Source organism: Loxodonta africana, chromosome 3 (genome assembly GCF_030014295.1).
Source record: "Loxodonta africana isolate mLoxAfr1 chromosome 3, mLoxAfr1.hap2, whole genome shotgun sequence".
NCBI lineage: Eukaryota > Metazoa > Chordata > Mammalia > Proboscidea > Elephantidae > Loxodonta > Loxodonta africana.
The window spans coordinates 187,520,505-187,541,448 of NC_087344.1; the positions used below are offsets into that span (position 1 = coordinate 187,520,505).

The 20,944-nt window shown below is 47.6% G+C and overlaps 1 protein-coding gene across 1 annotated transcript in view; it reads right to left on the reverse strand.

The window, feature by feature from the left end:
• Nucleotides 1–5,870, reverse strand: part of KCNN3 (potassium calcium-activated channel subfamily N member 3) — a 123,652-nt gene extending 117,782 nt beyond the window's left edge. The window contains exon 1 of the mRNA XM_003415105.3: nucleotides 5,781–5,870. Coding sequence (XP_003415153.2) covers nucleotides 5,781–5,870 — 90 coding nt within the window. The remainder of the gene's footprint in view (nucleotides 1–5,780) is intronic.
• Nucleotides 5,871–20,944: the final 15,074 nt, after the last annotated feature.

Below are 20,944 nucleotides of genomic sequence, written 5' to 3' on the forward strand. Positions count from 1 at the left end.
TAAGAGAGATTAAGTAAAACAGTAAGCATGATTTGAACCCAAGCAGGGCTGGTCTAGCTAGAGTCTGTGTTCTCAACCACCTGCTGTCCCACCTTCCAGGAATGGCACCAGAGACATTCATTAGAACTGCAGATTCACTCAGGGTTGGCAAGCCCTAGGAGATGAGAAGGTGCGAGGGTTGGGGAAAAGAAGCAACAGTGATTTCAGGGTTTCTGGCCCAGAGAAATGGGCTCCTATCCCACACTTTGCACAAAGTAGACCTTCGTTAAATATACGTTGAATGAATGAATGAGCTAGATGGGTAATCAAGAGTAGGGAGGGGGAGGGTATTAGAGGAGCAATAAAAAGTTCTGCATTTTATGGAATGCACCAATGGCGTCTAAAACATGAGCCTGCCACCTGGGAGAGGAAGCTCCACTGTCCATCTGGGCATCATTGGAGAGATCGCCAAACCCCAGGAGCGGATGAGCCCTCCAGGGGACAGCATGGTTTTCAGTCAACATTTTCGTAAATAAACAAAATGCATTGTTTTTTTGGTTGTTGTTGTTGCTGTTTCCAGGAAGCCTGTGGATAAAAGACACATGAGCCTTTGAAAGCTCCCTCCCCCAAAACGCTGAGAGAAGAAAGTGAGGAAAAGCTGGGGCAGCCATCTTCAACTACGAAGGCTACCTTGTGGGAAACACCAAAACCAAACCAAACCTGTTGCCGCCAAGTCAATTCCAACTCATAGCAACCCTATAGGACAGAGTAGAACTGCCACATAGAATTTCCAAGGCTGTTTTTTTTTAATCTTTATGGAAGCAGATCAACAGGTCTTTCTCCTGCAAAACAGCTGGTGGGTTTGAACCACCAACCTTTCAGTTAGCAACTGGGTACTTAACCACTTTGCCACCAGAGTTCCTCACGGGAGACACAGGCACTTTCTTTTCCCTGCTCAAGACGAAGAACCAAAACTGAGTAGAAGTTACGGGGGGGCCATTTCCTCAGTGGGAGGAAGACTTGCTAAAGGCTCACACTGCCCAACGGTGGGAGAACCGACCTCAGGGGGCAGTGGGCACAGTGTCATAGGCAGGGAGCACACAGAGCATGGGTGGGGGAATGGGCAAAGTCTCCCCCAAGAACATTCCAACCCATAGGCTCCATGATTGAAGCCAGAGTTTGGTTGGGAGCTACCCAATAGTCTTTCAGAATTCTTCTTCCTCAAAAACATAAGCCGTCTAAACTAACAAACAGGAATTCTATTAGAGAAGGCGGAATCCCTGAGTGGTACAAATATTTAACATACTCAGCTGATAACCAAAAGGTTGGAGGTTCGAATCCATCCAGAGGCACCTTAGAAGAAAGGCCCGGTGATCTACTTCTAAAACACCAGCCATTGAAAACCCTGGGGAGCACAGTTCTACTCTGGCTCACTTAGGGTCACCATGAGTTGGAATCAGCTTGACAGCAACTGTTTATTCCAGAAGGTACGCTCAGCTTCACATGTGTGCTGGACCAGGGCCTGGGGCCTGAATGGGAGCATCGGGGACAGGACTGGGGGGAGATGGGGTCATGGTCATCTGGTCCCCCTGGCTAATTTAGCCAACTTACCAGCAACTGTTGTGGATAAAGGAAGTGGTGAACAGATTCTTAACAAACAGTCCCGACTCCGCCCCACGGAGGAGACGACCCAGCTGCACCCTGACACCGCCCCGCTTCACTACAGATGAGCAGCAGCCGGCCTTTCCCTATTGACGGATGGGTTCCAAGTGGTTATCCAAGCTTTCTGAATAACTACTGTCAGCCATGCTTGGGATAACTCCTCCCTCCATTCTCAGGAATGTTTGGTGAAGTAGAGGGTCCGAGAAAATAAGGAAACCCCTCAGGGAGCTGGATTGACACAATAGCCACAGCAACAGGTTCGCCAACGATCGTGAACACCGAAAAGGACCAGGCAACGTTTCATTGTTATACGAAAGTTCACCATGAGTCAGAGCCAACTCAATGGCAACTAACAAGAATCATTCTCAGGAAGCAGGTCCCCTAGCCAGTCATGTAGCCAGACCTAACCCAGAGAATTACAGAATCCAGGGACAGGGATTTAGGACCCCCAACTAACAGATGAGGAAACTGAGGCCCAAGGCCACAGAGCTAAGTAACGGTGTAACCAGCTTTGGAAACTTGGAAACTAGATCTCTTAAATCCAGCATGCTCTCATTCAAAATTGAAAACACCTGCTGTTTGTCAGCCCTTGTGTGGGAGGCAGGGGAGAGCTAGAAATGCAAAGATCAATGACGCCATTGTCCCTGACGTTGGGGAAAAGGACATAGAACAGAAGACTATAATACAGCTGGATGAGGTACATACAACAGGACCCTGAAAAGGAACAACCCTCTCCTTTCTGACTCTTGGGGCCCAAACCATTCCCGCTTCCCTCTGGCAGGAGAAGGCCCAGCTATTTGTGCAAAGAACTTTACTAGAAAAGTAAGAGGCATAGAGGGAGCCAGGTGCTGGTGGCTTTCCCCATTTGACAGTGTGCGTAGGTAGGATAAGGGGCTGGACAGTAACCAATCTGGTGGGGCTGGCTGATGCACGGACTGGGGCCCAGCTAGAAGCAGTAGGGCAGAGGTCAGTGGAAAGGAATCAAAAACTCAATTTCGAAAAAGCCTCATAAACCAGAGACTACAACAGCCTGAGACCAGAAGAGCTACATGGTGCCTGGCTACAACCGATGACTACCCTGACAGGGAATACAACAGAGAACCCCTGAGGGAGCAGGAGAACAGTGGGACGCAGACCTCAAATTCTCGTAAAAAGACCAGACTTAATGGTCTGACTGAGACTAGAAGGATCCCAGAGGTCATGGTCCCCAGACCTTCTGTTAGCCCAAGACAGGAACCATTCTCAAAGCCAATTCTTCAGACAGGGATTGGACTGGACTACAGGACAGAGAATGATACTGGTGAGGAGTGAGCTTCTTGGATCAAGTAGACACATGAGCCTATGTGGGCAGCTCCTGTCTGGAGAGCAGATGAGAAGGCAGAGAGGGACAGAAGCTGGCTGAATGGTCACGAAAATAGCAGGTGGAGAGGAGTATGCTGTCTCATTAGGGGGAGAGGAGTATATAAACCAAAAACCAAACCCACTGCCGTCAAGTCAATTTCGACTCATAGAGTAGAACTGCCCCATAGAGTTTCCAAGGAGCGCCTGGTAGATTTGAACTGCTGACCTTTGTTTGGCAGCCATAGCACTTAACCACTACGCCACCAGGGTTTCCTGGAGTATATAGCAAGGTGTATATAAATTTTTGTATGAGAGACTGACTTGATTTGCAAACTTACACTTAAAGCACAATAAAAATTGAAAAAAAAAAAAAAAAAAAACTCCGTTTCTTGAAAGCCCACTCTGTACTATACACTATTACCAACAGGCTTAAGCATTCACCAAAGTGGGTGATATGACTTCCATGCCTCAGACGTGAAAACTGAGGCCAGAGAAGCTGGTACCAGCCTAAGGTCATTCAGGCTGGAGTGTCTCAGTCAGAGTTCAATGCCATGAATTTCACTTTATTTCTTCATACCATGAGTGTCAGGCCAAGACAAGTGACCTGAATAGCATTACCTACTGTCCATGATTAGGGTTGAAACAGTGATGGGTCATGACTGAGGATGGGGCACAGAGTGCCCGGCTAAGTGCTGGCCTGTCAGCAATATGGCACCAGAACTGAGGTTGCAACCACAGTTGGGCCAGGTCAGGTCTGAGAGCCAGGGCTGCAGGTCCTGGGCTGGAAACAAGGCTCCTGGGGGAATCAGAGGGCCCCAGGGATGCCTGGTTCTACCCATCCCAATGCCTGCAGCAGAAACAGGAAGTAGTCAGGCTTAGAGGAACCATAGTGTGTGGTTGAGTCTGGAGGATGTTTCTCTCCCTCCCCCTCCCTCAAGCCTGGATCATAAAGGAGTTTTATGATTCTGCCTTTTTTCTTTGGCCTGTGTGACACCTTCTGCACAGGTTCAGGGCGATACACAATAATGTAGACTCCCTACAGATGGGTCCCGTGGCTGGTGTGGGGTGAGGTGGAGCCTGGTCTAGAGCCTAGACTGTTGACTCCTGGTGCTATTTTGTCTCTTGCCCCTGTTCCTCCTGCCTGTACTCCTGACTCCTTTCTGGGTTTGACTGGGCACGGGTCTAGATTAAAGTCAAGCAGCTTTGTCCAGTTCAGACTCCAGGAAGGAAGCTGCTTAGAGGCATCTGGGGCTCAGCCCACAGAGCACAACCTCTGTCCAGGCACCCGTGACCCTCCAGAGGCCAAAGGGTCCCAACTGTCTAGATGAGTGTCCTCTGGTCATAAGCAGAATGGAGTCTGGCCAAGATGGCCCAGAGACAAGGATTCTGCATTCAGACAGCCACCACGGCAGGGCTGCCTCCCCACAGCCCCGGCCCTGACACTCCAGGGGAGCGGGCACTACCTGTTAGAAGGAGGAGGCACTCACACCTGCATCTGTCCAGCTGCTCCCCTCAGAAAATGCTGAGTGACAAACAGACCGGATGTAAATAGGGTTTGATGGTTTACGAAGCCCTCTCACATATGCCGCCTCATTCCATCCTCATGACAACCCATCAGTCGGAATAAAAGCCCCCACGCTTTAGGTGAAAAGACTCAGGCCCAGCGAGGTTACAGGCCTGGCCAAGGACAACGTGAGAAGAGGTTGTGGCCAAGCCACGACCCCAGTTTTTCTGACTGTGAGTTCTGGTCTTTGTCTCTCTCTCGCCTGCTGCCCAGGTGTGGATCTAACTGTCATCCTCTGACCAAAGGATCGGGATTGATTCCAGATTCACAAGTGTGTGAAAAAAACATCTGGATAATTTCGAGCTACCCAGGTCTACAGTGGAGCATGTCAGCCTGCAGGGCCAGGTGACGGGAAGGCTCGCTGCCACGAGGAGATGCCACAGGTGTGGATGCTCCTGTCTGACCTCCCCAGCCTAGGTCTAACCCTCCTCCTTATGTCAGCCAAACTGGAAGCGGGCAATATTCCTCCAGGTGCCAAGTCACTCTTAGGCAGCAAGAAACAGAGGCCTCCTCCACTGCCTCAGACTTCTATCTAGAAAGGATGCGTCCCAGCCTGGCAGAATCCAGCAGGGGTGAAGTCTACACCCCTCAGAAGTAGACTCCCTAAAGATGTTTGCCGCAGTGAGTAAGTGTGTGTGTGTGTGTGTGAGAGAGAGACTGTGAGCGTGTGTGAGACTGTGTATTCGTGAGCGTGTCTGTGAGACTGTGTGTACGTGTGTGTGTGTGAGAAACTGCGTATGTGTGAGTGTGACTGTGTGTGTATGTGTGAGACAGACTCTGTATGTGTGAGCCTGTGTGTGCAAGTGTGTGTGTGTGTAGGGGAAACACAAGGTAGGTCTACTTCACTGGATGGATTCAGAGCTCAAATTCAGAAAAGATCCAGCAAGAAATAGAAAAGGCAAAGCAACTCACAAGGGGCCCTCACATTACAAGGGTGCTAAGGGAGGGTCCTGAGAAGGACAGCTCCCCCACCAAAATTATGACACCATATGTTTGCCTCTGGGATCTCAGATGAAGATATAGTCACAGCTGTTCTAAAGCCACAGCGCAGCCTCACGACCCCTTCTTCCATTAGGGTCCAGACCAGAAGAGAAGAGCCATGACCCTGGACCCTGTCTTGTAAAATCACTCAAGCAGCTGCATGGGGGGTGGGCCTTAGGGTGGGGGTGGGCTCAGCCTAGAGCAAGGCAAAAAGGACAGCCACTGCCTGAGGGGTGAGGGTGAGGGCACCTACCTGGACTTCACGTGTGTGATAGGCGATGATCAAACCCAAAAGGATGATGGTGGACAGACTGATAAGGCATTTCAGGGCCAACGAAAACATGGAATCCTGCAGGAGAAATGGAAAGAGAGAATTAGGGGGTTCCAGGAAAGGAGAGTCTCACTTCACTCTGAGGAGGAGGTGGGAAGACGTGGGGGCAAAGAAGGACAGTCATCAGCCCCTCCTGGGGGCAGGGCGTAGCCCAAAGTCAGCCTGAGCCAGAAAAGAGCCTGGGCCATGCCCTGGGCCGGCTCCGTCTCAGCAGCGGCTCCCCAAGTCTCTGCTTTCTAGGGGGCAATGGTATCTCCATTCCTACGATGAACCCTCCTCGGGCATGATGTATTATGTTTGTTGTACGTGGCTGCATTCTGCTTGCTGCTGTGTTATTTAGAGTTTTTGCCTCCACGCTCATAAGTCATAGGAACATAATTCTTTTTTTGCTGCTATTATATGGTGTGGGCATCAATATTATGCCAGATTGGGCCTCTCTTTTCTCATAGCAAACCTGAACCAGAGGATTTCAAGGTCCCTTCCATCTCTAACAATGCAGAGTTCTTTCAGGAATGAATTAGAAAGTCCTGGCAGCAGCTCTCATCTGCTGGCTTAGGCCAAGGGCAGGGGAGGGAGGCCGGGGCAGCCGAGGAGCTACTACTGGCAGAGAAAGGAGGGGTGAGCCTGGGATCAGAGAGGGGTACCAGGCAGGAGAAGGGCCCTGAGGATCCATTCTGCTGGGGCTGGGGGAGGCAGGGATGGGCCACATGGCCTTCAGTGCAGCCTTGAGAACTTGCAGCCAAGTGGTTAGGGTCAGGGGTGCTGGGGCCAGAGAGCTGAGTCCAAATCCTAATAGCCACTTGCTGGCTACAGGCCCTTAGGCTGCTTACTCCACCCCACTGCTCTCTGTTGCCTCATCTGTAAGACAGAGATAATATTAACAATACCTCACAGGGTTGTTATGAAAAATAAAGGAGCTAGTATATGTAAAAAGCCTAGAATGGTGCCTGGACATGTAAGAGGAAGCCTTAGCTCCTAATACCATTTATTTTGCATTCTCTACAAATTCAAGGCATCTGGGTTGGGGACTTGGTGTACTTCTGGGCATCTGGAGGGAGAGATGGTACCTAGTCCTGGAGAAAGTTGGGAACACAGCCCTGAGCAAAGGTAGCCGGTGAGATGGGGCAGCATGTCCGAGCAGGTGTTGTGTACTGGCCCTGTGCTCTGTCCCAAGATGTCTGTCCCATGGAACCAGCTCTTGACCTTGAGCTGGTAAGCATCACAATGCCTGTTTCTGTAAAGCACCTTACAGTTTACAAGGCAGATTTGCACATTTGTTCTCATCCATCCTCACAACCCACAACCGCCCTTGGCCTTTATCCCAATTTTATAGCCCTTTTTTTTTACAGGCAGAGGTTGGGGGGTTGGGAGTGGAGAGCTAGGAAGTGGCTTGTGCCAGAGTTCAAAGACAGGGCCTCTGACTCCCAGCTAAGGGCACTGCCCACACACCCTCAGTCACACTCTCCAATGAGAAACAGAATTTGGGAAACAGAACTGAAGTGTAAGAAAAGTCAGTTTAAACAGAGGAGCCCTGGTGGTGCAGTGGTTAAGAGTTACTACTGCTAACTAAAAAGTCAGCAGTTTGAATCCATCAGCTTTCCTTGGAAACCCTATAGGGCAATTCTACTCTGTCCTTTTGGGTCAGAATTGACTCAACGGTGATGGGTTTAAAAGAGTTTAAGAAAATAGATGGTATTTCAAAGGTAGGCTATGATTAATTGCCAAGTGAAGCTTATAGCAGGACTAGGGGAGTTTGAGGGAGGGATCCATCAGTGTGGACAGAGCTGAGAAAGCTTTCAGAGAGGGGCTGCGAGTGTGATTGAGACTTACAGAGTTAGGCAGCATTGTCCGATATGGCAACCACTAGAACAAGTGGAAAGGAGGCCTGGTGGCGCAACGGTTAAGCACAGCTCCACAGAAGAAAGGCTTGGCCATCTGCTCCTGTAAAGATTAGAGCCTAGAAAACCCTATGAGCACTTCTATTCTGTCTCATGTGATCACTATGAGTTGAAAACCAACTCAACAGCACCTAACTACAACAGAGTAAGTGAGGGCTTGGGATTTGAACCCAGGACTTCCAGATTGGCAAGTCCACACTCTCAACCACCCTCCACAGGCTGGGATAGAATGGAAGCAGCTCTCCCGGGTGTCTGTAAATCTCACCGTTCATTTATTTGGTATAGCTGTTGAGGCCTGCTCTGTTCCAGGCATGAGCTAGTGCTGAGGATACAAGGGAGAACTAATGAAGCAGATCATTTGTTCATTCATTCACTCTTTCAATTTCATGCAGTCCTTATTTATTGAGCATCTACTAGATGTTCAACAGTGTGCTAGATGCCGTAAGATGTATAAAGAGAGGACTTGCCCCCCAGAAGCTTCTGGTCTGATTTTACAGACTCCAACTTTCTATACTGTCTGGGGTCGTCCAGCTATGGGGAAAAGTCTCCACTCGATGCTCCCCACAAGATGGCCTAAATATAAGCCAGATTTCGTTTACCACATCCATGTTCCACAGCTTAATGAAGAGTAGCCTGCAATCATTCACTCAGCTCACATTTATGGAGGTGTCACATTTATGAGGGGGTACTGGTGCCGTGCTGGTCCAAATGTAAGCACAAAGAAAGGGCATATTTCCTGCCCACAAGAGGGTTCCAATCTTTGAAAGCACTTCTTGATGCCTGCACCCGTTGCCCTCAAGTCGATTCTGACTCATGGTGACCCCATGTCTACTGCTCCATAGGGCTTTCATGGCTGTAATCTTCACAGAAGCAGATTGCCAGATCTTTCTTCCATGGTGCTGCTGGGTGGGTTTGAACCACCAACCTTTAGTTTAGTGATTGAGCGCAACCATTTCTGCCACCCAGGGATCTCTTGATGCCTGAAACACCACCCAAAGTACTAGAACTTGAGGGAGCTGAAGAGAGCAGCCACTCAACTCAGGGACAAACCTCCCTACAGGAATGAACTGGGGATAACTCACAATGTTTCTGAGCCAAATATGACCATATCTTTCTTCTCAAAGGAGTCTGAAGGCATCTGGGGAGCATCACACCAGAGAAGGGTTTGGGTGGGGCTACACATTTCAACCTCTAATTTTTTCTTTTTTTTGGCAGAAATTAACTGAAATCAGAATCCAAGTCCATTTCCATCATTTTTAGAGGAAGAGGTGAAGGGAAAGAGGCCATGTGCAGGCCTCTTCTTTTGTCCTAAAGCCTTTACACAAGAGGCAAGCCCCTCCCTCCTTGGTTTCGGCCAATGCAACCTCCTTGGGTGGTCCCAGCCCCACTGGGACAGTAGGCTGTGAGGTTGATGCGTAGGGACACTCGCTACTTTATAGATTTCCTTGTCTTCTCTCTCCATCACGTGTCAACAAAAAATAAACCATCAAACATTTTTAATAGCTGGAAAACATGTCAAAGATGTCTGGCTAGACTAGAAGTGTTGTCTATTTGTTAAAATGTTGAGTTATTACCTTTTCTTTCCTGCCTGAACTCCAATTAAACTTGAAATTGTTATGGCTTTTTGGGTGATGGGGACAACACCCGTTAACCTGTTCCCGTCGGGTCAATTCTGACTCATAGCAACCCTATAGGATAGAGTAGAACTGCCCCATAGAGTTTCCAAGGAGCACTTGATGGATTCCAACTGCTGACCTTTTGGTTAGCAGCCGTAGCTTTTAACCACTACACCACCAGCATTTCTGGGGATAACACAGGACTGGCTAATTAGCCTCCATCACACCCCATGATGGGATGCCCGCCACACCTACTCTGCCCCCACTCACTCCCATGTGAGGGCCAAAAAAAGATTCATGGGACTCGAAGGCAGTCCTGGGGTCAGCTGGTCAACCCTTTCAGCCCCTGCAACTCAGAACTTCTCAATAACGTAGTAATAGCCCTTAACACACAGGAACGCTTAGGAATTATTTCCCATTTGATGAGAGTCATTTTTTAAAAAAAGCTACTTACTTTTAAATGCCCAACAACTTTAAATAAATTTGGGGATATTCATTGATGGAATGCTATACAGCCACTAAAAATTATTTCTGTAGAGACTATTTGAAGACATGGGAAAGTTCCATGATAAAATATTAAGCAAAAAACTCAGAATTCAAAGCTGTATATATGGTATATTTTCAATTATTTTTATTTGTTATAGATTTTTAAAATTTGTTATATATATAAAAAGAGGCTATGAAATTGTATTAAATATCCCTAGATGCTGGGGTGATTTATTTCTTCTTGTTGGTTTTATTTTCAAATTTTTTACAATGAGAATATACTATTTTTATAATCAGAAAGTTGTTTTTTTAAAGAAAAAAATCTGAGCTTTAGACTTCTAGAAAAAGGCTTCCATCCAGATGGGGTGATTCAACTTTATTTGTGATGTGGCAGGTACCCTGTCTTGGGTGACAACAGGAAAACATTCACGCCTTCAGCCCACCCTTTTGATGGAGATAAAGGACGTAAATCTCCAGTCTTTAACTATCATTTCAATTACTTGATGCCCATTTCCTATTACCGTGCTATAAAATGTCAGCATACTCAACACACAGCATGAGAGTATACCTGCCTGCCAGGTGGGGACTGGGGCTTTTTGTACCCCTGGGGCCGCGGAGAGTGGTTCACGCATACCGCACAGGATTTTATCACTCATCGTTTGCATCCCAGTCTACCAGACTCCATGGAATAACATATTTATACTCTATGGCCTCTACAACCTGTTTAATGCTCTGAATACAGCAGGTGCTGAATAAGTACTTCTTGAAACTACTTAACTCCAGTATTTTTATTTTTACCTAACATTTATTGAGTATCTACTATGTGCCAGGTCGTAGACTAGGCCTTCTACACACTTGACTGCAAACTTTCACCCTACATAAGAGGCCATGTGTCTCCATTTTGCTGATGAAGAAACTGAGGATCAGAGAGACTAAGGACTTTTCCAAGGTCATACAGCTAGCCCAGATTTTAACTAGGCACCAGATTTGTCTACATACCATGCTTCCCCTCTGCCTTAAAAATGACCAAGGCTTCCGTGTAAGTTTCTGTCACGTGAGTAGAGGCTGGCTACACCGGCCAGGTGTGCTGCAGAGGAGATTTCCTAGCAGGGTAGAGAAGGGTGGACCACATCCTTGCAAAATGCCTCATCCATGTGGTCCCTGCTCTGCTTCCAGCCATAAGCCAACCCTTCAGAGGTTGATTCCTACAGGGTCACTCTGAGTTGGAGCTGACTTCGATGACAATGCATTTTGCATTTGGATAGGGTCCTAACGTCCCTGGATGGTGCAAATGGTTTGCACTCCACGACTAACCTGAAGGTTGGTGATTTGAACCCACCCAGTGGTGCCACAGAAGAAACTCCTGGCAACCTGTTTCCATAAAGATTACAGCCAAGAAAACCCTATGGAGTAGGGTAGCCATGGGGTAGCCATGAGTTGGAATTGACTTGACGGCAATGGATTTTTTTGTTTTTTTTTTTTTGCTTTATAGGGCCCTAGTCCCCTGGTGGCGTAGTGATTAAAAGCTATGTTTGCTAATCAAAAGGTCAACAGTTCAAATCTACCAGGCACTCCTTGGAAAACCTATGCAGCAGTTCTACTCTGTTAGAGATGGCAACGGGTTTGGGTTTTTTTTTTTTTTTTTTTTTTAGTCCCTGGGTGGTACAAACAGTTAATGCAATAGGCTACTAACCAAAAAGTCAGTGGTTCCAATCCACCAGCGGCTCCACGGGAGAAAGATGTGGCAGTCTGCTTCTGTAAAAATTTACAGCCTTGGAAACCCTATAAGGCAGTTCTAACCTTTCCGATAGGGTCGCTGTGAGTTGGAATCGCCTCCACAGCAGTGGGTTTGGTTTGGGTTTAGTCCCCGCATGGTAAAGGGTTGGAGGTTTGAGTCCACCAAGAGACCCCTCGGAAGAAAGGCCTGGCAGTCTACTTCCAAAATATTAGTCATTGAAAACCCTGGAGCACAGCTCTCCTCTGACACACGTGGGGTCACCATGAGTCGGAGCTGACTTAACAATAACTGGTTTGCAGGGGCCTCCCCTGCAAGGTGAGCACCATGAACCCACTTTTAGAAAGGAGGAAACTGTAGCTCCGAGAAATTAAATAACTTGGACATGCCAACAAATGGCAAAATCAGGATTTGAAAATCTCAGTTTTCACACGCTCGTATCTACCTGCCCCAGCCTCCATGATTTGCCAACACCCCGACCGACCTGCTCCTTCCACCACGCCTGCCTGGCCCTCCAATTTCTGCAGCACCGGCTCCTGAGAGCGGCTCCAGCCCTGCCTCGCCTGAGGCAGTGTGGAGTGTGATGGAGGACGTTCCCTGGCTTCTGAGCCAGCCGTTTAAATTGCTCTCCTGGCCTGCCTCGCAGCCTCCAAAGACAGGCTAGAATTGTAATGATGAGGGTAGACCTTCCCAGAGACTTTGAAGTTCTAAATGCATTTTATTGTTTGGAACATTTGAAAATAACAGAAAACTGTGCTTGCAGGAACAGCCCTGAAGGAGCGCTGAACCCAAGTGAAATACCACCTTAACTGAGGCAAGGGTGTGCAGACACCTTCCCCAACCAAACTGATGCACCCCCAGTGGTGGGTGTGAGTGTGTGTCCATCACTGTTGTCACTGGAATTCCCAAAGGAGCAGAGGTGATACCATCTAAAGACTGTTGCAAGGTCTGATATCTCTCTCTAACAACACTTCATTTTACATTCAGTTTGAAGAGTTCAGTAACTGATGTAGAAATCTTTTCTGTATAATAAGGTCAACTTTTCCTTCAATTTCATGGAGAGGCTCCAAAACTGATTGATATTCAGCACCAAGTTAATACTGTGGCTCTGTAATTGTTGTCCTAATTAGACACCATTGCTAATTAATCCTATGCAAATTAGCCAGCCCCTCATCGATTGGAAGGGAAGACTGAGTTCCTGGTTGCCATTCTCCGAGGAGTCAATACAACTCTTTCCCTCGAACTGGGGCTTCCACGTCGGCACCAAGCCCCTGCCGTCTTCCTCCCTCCCTCTGATTCTGCTCCATCCGAGACCTCGCCTTCTCATCCATTCTCCACATCTTTACCTCATGCTCACTTCCTAGCTCAAACAATTAAGCACCCTATTATTAACCTAAAGGTTGGCAGTTCAAACCCACCCAGCAGCACCGTGGAAGAAAAGACTCGGTGATCTGCTTCCATAAAGATTACAGCCAAGAAAACCCTATGGAGCAGTTCTCCTCTGAAATACATGGGGTCGCCATGAGTCAGAATTGACTCGAGGGAGACAGGTTTGGTTTTTCATCACCTAACTCAGGCTCATCCTCCCAGATCAAGCTGCCTAATTTAACTACTGTCCAATGGGTGCTCCTGCCATTCTCAGAGCAATGGCCCAACCTGGCTTTTCCCAGAAGTCAGCCAGCAGAGTCCTATTTTGGTCACTCAAGGTCCAGACTGAAGTCTCTCAAGCTCTTTGCACCCATGGACTCTCCCACCTGGGAAAAGGAGGAACAGATGATGCTCTCACAATGAGATGGTGGCTGGTGGACTGGGTGGGGGTCCTCAGAGAGCACTTGAGTCTCTGACAGGCCTGAGAAGAGAGAAGTTAGGACACTTCATAACCAAAGAGGGCTCTGGGGAGGAACCCTGGGCTTAGCCTCAGAGGACACAGAGGGTCTCTGCCTCCTCTTCAGTAAACACCTGGCCTTGGACAAGTCACTTCACTCTTCTAGGCCTCAGTAGCCCCAGTGAAGTGAGACTCTGGACCAAACAGTCCCCTAAAGGCCCAATAGACTATGTCTCAGGCACACACTGGCCATGACACACACACAGGTCAAAGGGACAATCCACATATTTCTTTTTATCTTTGGGTATTTCCATTTCCCAAGCATTTCTGCACATGATGAAATTGTGAGTGCAAAATGGCCAACAGCAAAACCCACTCATGCCACCTGCTCCTCAAACAGAGGAAAGTGGGCTCTTATTTTTAGCCATACCAAAAAAACACAAACCCACTGCCATCGAGTAGATTCCAACTCATACCGACCTTGTAGGACAGAATACAACTGCCCCGTAGGGTTTCCAAGATTGTAGATCTTTATGGAAGCAGACTGCCACATCTCTCTCCCACATTTTTAGCCATAGGGACTAAAAAAGAAGATTTTCACTGTCTCTTTCTAAATGACATAGGATTTGAAATCAAAAGACCAGAATTCAAGTCTTGTCTTTGCCGCTTATTGGCTGTGTGGCCCTGGGCTCATCGCTTCACCTCTCTGGGCCTCCGTTTGCTTCTCTGCAAACCAGGACTAACAGGACCTACCCACACTTTACTCCCAGGTGTTGGGGGCTGAAGTGAGATAATACATATGAAAAGAACTCATTTTTCATACACAGAAAAGCTCACATACTCTAGTAGCCATAGGTCCTTTTTCTTGTTCCACAAATTACGGCACTGGTAAACTCAGTCTGGAGCTGCTGAAAAACCCAAAAACCCTATGCCATCCAGTCGATTCTGACTGATAGCGACCCTACAGGACAGAGGAGAGCTGCTCCACAGGGTTTCCAGGGAGCAGCTGGTAGATTCGAACTGCCAACCTTTTGGTTAGCAGCCATAGCTCACTATAACTCTTAACCACTGTACCACCAGGGCTTTAAAAGTGCCTGCAGGTACCTCCAATAGCAGGATTTTGTGGCTGCAACAATTTACAGGGATGCCCCCCAGGCATTTCAGAAAGATACCTTTGGCCATCTGCAACATAGTCACTATTTACTGAGCATTTACTGTGCCCCAGGTGCTGTACTGGGCACTGGGGAAGTGGCAGGGATACCCAACACCCCACTCCCCAACCTGTTGAATCTGGAATCCTTCCCAGTGGTTCCCAGGGGCTCATCACAAGGTTGCCCCCCAACCATCATCACCCCCCAGCCCTTACGATCCACTGAGTGAAGTTAGTGAGTTCCTATCATCCTCCTCACTGCTTTCCACTGGACACCCTCCTGAGCTCTCAGCTCTACCTGCAGTGCAAGGTCACTGGGGCATGGGAGATGGGCCCTGGAGGAGGAGTTGGGATGGGGCAAACAGAAAGGGGTAGGAAGGGCATTCGAGGAACGGGAAACCATATAAGCAAGACACCCAGACTGCAATAGAAGACCTTCAAGTGGTTCCTCTGGGCTTGAATGACCAGGGCATGATGGGGACCAGGGGAGGTGACCCCAGAGAGGCAGCTGAGCCTGACCCCACATCCTCAATGTGAAGTGAGGTGTGCAGACTAATTCGTGAGCAAGGGGGGCTGCAAAGAGAGCATGCTCCTCAAAGACACCATTTATTTACTGAGGAGGCAGGCTTCACACGGGCTATGCAGACGAGGAGTACATGAGACTTTATTCCGTGCTGCCCCCTACAGGCCACACTTCAGGCACCTTTCCCAAGTTCCTGAGCCCACTGTGTGGAGCAGGCAGTGCTCTCACCACAGGTTCCAGGGTCTGAACATCACTGCTACCTGTTCTACATCCAAGTCACCTTCTCACATGGAGCTTCCATTCTGGGCTGAGCCCCAAACCTCATGGCTGGGGAATGAATGCCTGAGGCATATTCCCAGTGAGGGGGCAGCCGAAGGGAGGCTAAACCCTCTACACTCCCCTCTCAGTTCCCAGATGTCTGCAGGTCATTATGAGCCAGCTAACCAGGGTCGACTCCTTTGAATTATGGTGTTGGCAAAGAATATTGACTATACCATGGACCACCAAAAGAACAAACAAATCTGTCTTGAAGGAAATATAACTAGAACGCTCCTTAAAAGCAAAGATGGTGAGACTACTACGTCTTACATACTTTGGGCATGTGGTCAGGAGGGACCAGTCCCTGGAGAAGGACATCATGCTTGGTAAAGTATAGGGTCAATGAAAAAGAGGAAGATCCTCAACAAGATGGATTGACACAGCGGCTACACCAATGGGCTCAAGCATAACAACAATTGTGGGCATGGCACAGGGCCGGGCAGTGTTTCGCTCTGTAGTACATAGGGTTGCTATGAGTCAGAAGTGACTTGACAGCACCTAATGACACAACAACAACAACCAGGGGCAAGAGGGGCCTGACCTATGCCCATGGGAAAATGGTTTCTCAGAGCCCCATCCTCACTCTTCCTGTGCCTTCAGCTGCTGTCCTCACCTGAAGTCCTCATACCCACCATCTAAGCTTCCAACTGCCTAAATGGTACATAGGTTAACCTCTGCACCAAGAACCCCCTGGCCCGCCCTGTGCCCTGCCTGCACCCTTCCTGAGTCAAACCACAACTGGTATTACTCTGGCAGCCACTGCCTCAGCTGGGCTGACGAGAGGGACTTCTCACCATTTACTACTGATGCTGTTATTGTCTCTTACCCCAAGTAGAATGTAAACCCAGAAGGACAAGATTTTTAAATTTCATTAGTTTCTATATCCTCATGCCTAGAACATTGTCTGGTGCATAGTAATTGAATAAATATAGTTGGATAGTGCTATGGAGTGAATTATGTCCCCCCCTCCCCAAATGTGTATCAACTTGGCTAGGCCATGACTGCTAGTATTGTGTGGTTGTCTACCATTTTGTGACCTGATGTGATTTCCCTAAGTGTTGTAAATCCTACCTCTATGATGTTAATGCGGCAGGATTAGAGGCAGTCACGTTAAATGAGGTAGGACTCAATCTACAGGATTAGGTTGAATTTTGAGTCAATCTCTTTTTGAGATATAAAAGACAGAATCAAGAGTTTGTGGAGAGACTAGAACACTTATGCACTTTGGAAATCAATTTGGCACTTCCTTAAGAAGCTAGAAATAGAAGGACCATACAATCCAGCAATCCCACTCCTTGGAATATACCCTAGAGAAATAAGAGGCATCACATGAATAGATATATGCACACCTATGTTCATTGCAGCACTGTTCACAATAGCAAAAAGATGGAAACAACCTAGGTGGCCATCAACAGACAAATGGATAAACGAATCATGATACATACACACAATGGAATCCTACGCAATGGTAAAGAACAACGATGAATCTGAAAAACACTTCACAACATGGACGAACTTGGGAGGCATTATGCTGAGTGAAATTAGTCAGTTGCAAAAGGACAAATATTGTACAAGACCACTATTATAAGAACTCGAGAAAAGTTGAAACACAGGAGAAAACATTCTTTGATGGTTGCACGGGTGGGGAGGAAGAGAGAGTGGAATTCACTAACTAGACGGCAGACAAGAATTTTGGGTGAAGGGAGGGAGAGCACACAATACAGGGGAACTCAGCACAACTGCATTAAACCAAAAGCTAAGAAATTTCCTGAACATAACCAAACACTCAAGGGGCAGAGTAGCAGGGGCTGGGGGCTGGGGACCATAGTTTCTGGGGACATCTAGGTCAATTGGCATAACAAAGTTTATTAAGAAAATGTTCTGCATCCCACTTTGGTAGGTGGTGTCTGGGGTCTTAAAAGCTTGCAAGCAGCCATCTAAGACCCATCAATTGGTCCCAACCCACTTGGAGCAAAGGAAAATGAAGAACACCAAAGACACAAGGAAAATATGAGCCCAAGTGACAGAAAGGGCCACATAAACCAGAGACTCCTTCAGCCTGAGACCAGAAGAACTAGATGGTACCCGGCTACCACCAATGACTGTCCTGACAGGGAACACAACAGAGAATCCCTGACAGAGCAGGAGAAAAGTGGGATGCAGACCTCAAATTCTCGTAAAAAGGCCAGGCTTAATGGTGTGACTGAGACTAGAGGGACCCCAGAGGTCATGGCCCCGGGCTCTCTGTTAGCCCAAAACCAAAACCATTCCCAAAGCCAACTCTTCAGACAAAGATTAGACTGAACTATACGACATAAAATGATGCTGGTGAGGAATGTGCTTCTTAGCTCAAGTAGACACAGAGACTATGTGGGCAGCTCCTGTCTGGAGGCAAGATGAGAAGGCAGAAGGCGACAGGAGCTGGTTGAATGGACACAGGGAATACAGAGTGGAGAGACTAAGTGTGCTGTCACACTGTCGGAAGAGCAGCTAGGGTCACATAACAACCTGTGTATAAGTTTTTGTATGAGAAACTGTCATGTTTTGTGTGTCCCCCAAAAATATCTGTCAGCTTGACTAGGTCATGATTCCCTTGTATGATTGCATGATTGTCTACTATTTATTTTCTGATGTGATTTCCTATATGTTGTAAATCCTATCACTATGATGTAATATGATGGATTAGGAAAAAAAAAAAAAAACGGATTAGTGGCAGTTATATTGATGAGGTCTACACAATTAGGTAATTTCTTAAGCCAATATCTTTTGAGATATAAAAGAGAGAAGCGAGCAGAGAGACACGGGAGCCTCATACCACCAAGAAAGCAGTGCAGGGAGCAGAGCGTGTCCTTTGGATCTGAGGTTCCTGCACTGAGATGCTCCCAGACCAAGGCAAGACTGATGACAAGGACCTTCCTCCAGAGCCAACAGAGAGAGAATGCCTGAACTCAGGCTTCTAGCCTATTAGACTGTGAAAGAATAAACTCTTGGTTAAAGCCATACACTTGTGGTATTTCTGTTAACCCAGAACTAAAACCATGCCCGAAGCCCACTCCTCAGACAAAGATTAGACTGGACTATAAAACATAAAATAATACTCGTGAACAGTATGATTCTTAGTTCAAGCAGATACACAAGACCAAATGGGCGGCTCCTGTCCAGAGGCAGGATGAAAAGGCAGGAGAGGACAGGAGCCGGCTGGATGGACAAGGGAAACCCAGGGTGGAAAGGGGGAGTGTGCTGTCACATTACAGGGATTGCAACTAGTGTCACATAACAATATGTGTATAAATTTTTGTATGTGAAATTAACTTGAACTGTAAACTTTCACCTAAAGCACTATTAAAAAAAAGAAATACAGAAAAAAAAAAAAAGACAGAAGCAAGCCGAGACAGAAGGGGATCTCCTACCACCAAGAAAGTAGAGCCGGGGGTGGAGTGTATCCTTTGGACCCAGGGTCCCTGTGCTGAGAAGCTCCTAGACCAGGGGAAGATTGATGACAAGGACCTTCCTCCAGAGCCAACAGAGAGAGAAATCCTGCCCATGGAGCTGGCACCCTGAATTCAGACTTCTTTTTTTTTTTAGTCTCCTAGACTATGAGAGAATAAATTCCTTTTTGTTAAAGCCATCCACTTGTGGTATTTCTGTTACAGCAGCACTAGATAACTAAGACAGATATTGAATAAAGAAATAAAGGGAGTAAAATTTTGAGATGTGTCAAGCAGGCCCACCCTCCCATCCTGAACTTCCACAATAATGAAAACTAAGAAAAACAAAAAAAAAGCTGCCATCAAGTCAATTCCAACTCATGGCCACCACATACACGTGTGTCAGAGTAGAGCTGTGCTTCCATAGCTGGTTTTTCAGAAGCATATCACCAGGCCTTCCTTCCAAAGCACCCCTGGGTGGATTTGAACTGCAAACCTTTTAGTTAGTAGCCAATAACCATTTGCACCTGCCAGGGCCTCCTGTGAAAACTAAAGGGAGATAACAAAAATAACAGCCAGCATTTCTTGAGCATTTACCACGTGCCAGGCACTGTTCTAATTGTTTGAGATCCTCAGAACAATCCCATTGCCCCATGCTAGAGATGAGGGATCTGAGGCCCAGAGAGGTTAAGTCACTTGCTCACATCCTTAAGTGAGGAAGACGTAGAGGCTAGACTCAAACCCAGGCAAGTCTAACTCAAATCTGTGCTCTTACCAACTGGTGGGTTTTAAAAGCTCCTCACGACAAATGGGATGTGAATCACCAGAACCACACCCTTCAAGGTCCGGCCTTCCTGGTGGGACTATCACCCCATCTCACCTGCTCCCTAGAGAGACCTCAGTCGTGCCACCATTAAACCTGGGTCTCTCACTGTCATGACAGACGGTGAACAGCCTGAGGTCAGGCTGGGTTTTGCATTATCTGCCAGTCTGGCCCAGAGGGACCAGCGTGGGGAGGGCAGACAGGAAACCTTGTGGAATGAAGGAAGCCAATGGTCCCAAAATAAAACTCATAAAGTCAGGTTGGCCTGGGGCATTTCTCTGCCATCCTCCACTTTATCATTCCCCAAAGGAGATGGAACCTGATGTCTAAAGGACATCATGCAGTTAATAATAAGGACATTCAGGTCTGCAAAGAGGGGGGCCTGGCAATGCTCAGTGAAGCCAGCCTGATGACCAGGACACCAATTAAGAGGAAATGATTCTCCCCAGGCCTTGGCTCTCCCGCTGTTCGATACCCCAAGGAAGGCAGAAAAAGGTCATTCGGGAGGCCACGCTACCAAAATATCAAGTTGGATGGGTCACCTCACAAGGCCACAAACATAATTCCAATTAAGGAGATGGTGTCCTTTACAAGAACTGGGCAGAGGGGAGCTGGCATATCATGAATTCTCCACTGTGTGCTTGCTTATAAATTATTTTTTTGCCCCACTTACAACATTGGCCAAGATTCCGCGCAGTTCGATCAAACTTCTTATTGTATGTTTGCCACGTGCCCAGCCCAGCACTCTGCTGAGAGTGGGAGGTGGCAACACACACGATGGGGTCTTTTTAAAGGCACGTTGGTGCTTGCTGCTCCTAAACTATCCAAAAACTGGCTGGCCCTTAGTTTCCCCACCTTAGGACTCTTCCAGACACAAAGTAAGCAAGCACGTAATGAATGTTGACTGGGCAAGTGAACGTGGAAGGGTAATATAGCCTCAAACTTTCGAGCTCTACACAGTGGCAGAATGAAGCTAGAGTAGGGTTGTGTCTCCCAACCCCACAAGAGAGCGTAATGGGGGTGGGATGGAAGCTCTCTAGGGACCAACAGAGCCTAGAGACCTTAGCCCCATCCCCGAACAATTAAATCAGAATGTCTGCAAGTGAGGCCTGGGCACTGATTTTTTTTTTTTTTTTTTAATCTCGGTTAATCTAATGTGCAGGCCAGGAATGAGAACAGCTGCAGTACAGACACAAGAAAGAAACCCAGAAGGCTGGGGCCACGATCACAGCCTTGAGGAGACACTGCCAAACACAAGCAATAGAACTGCAGAATCTTGGGGTC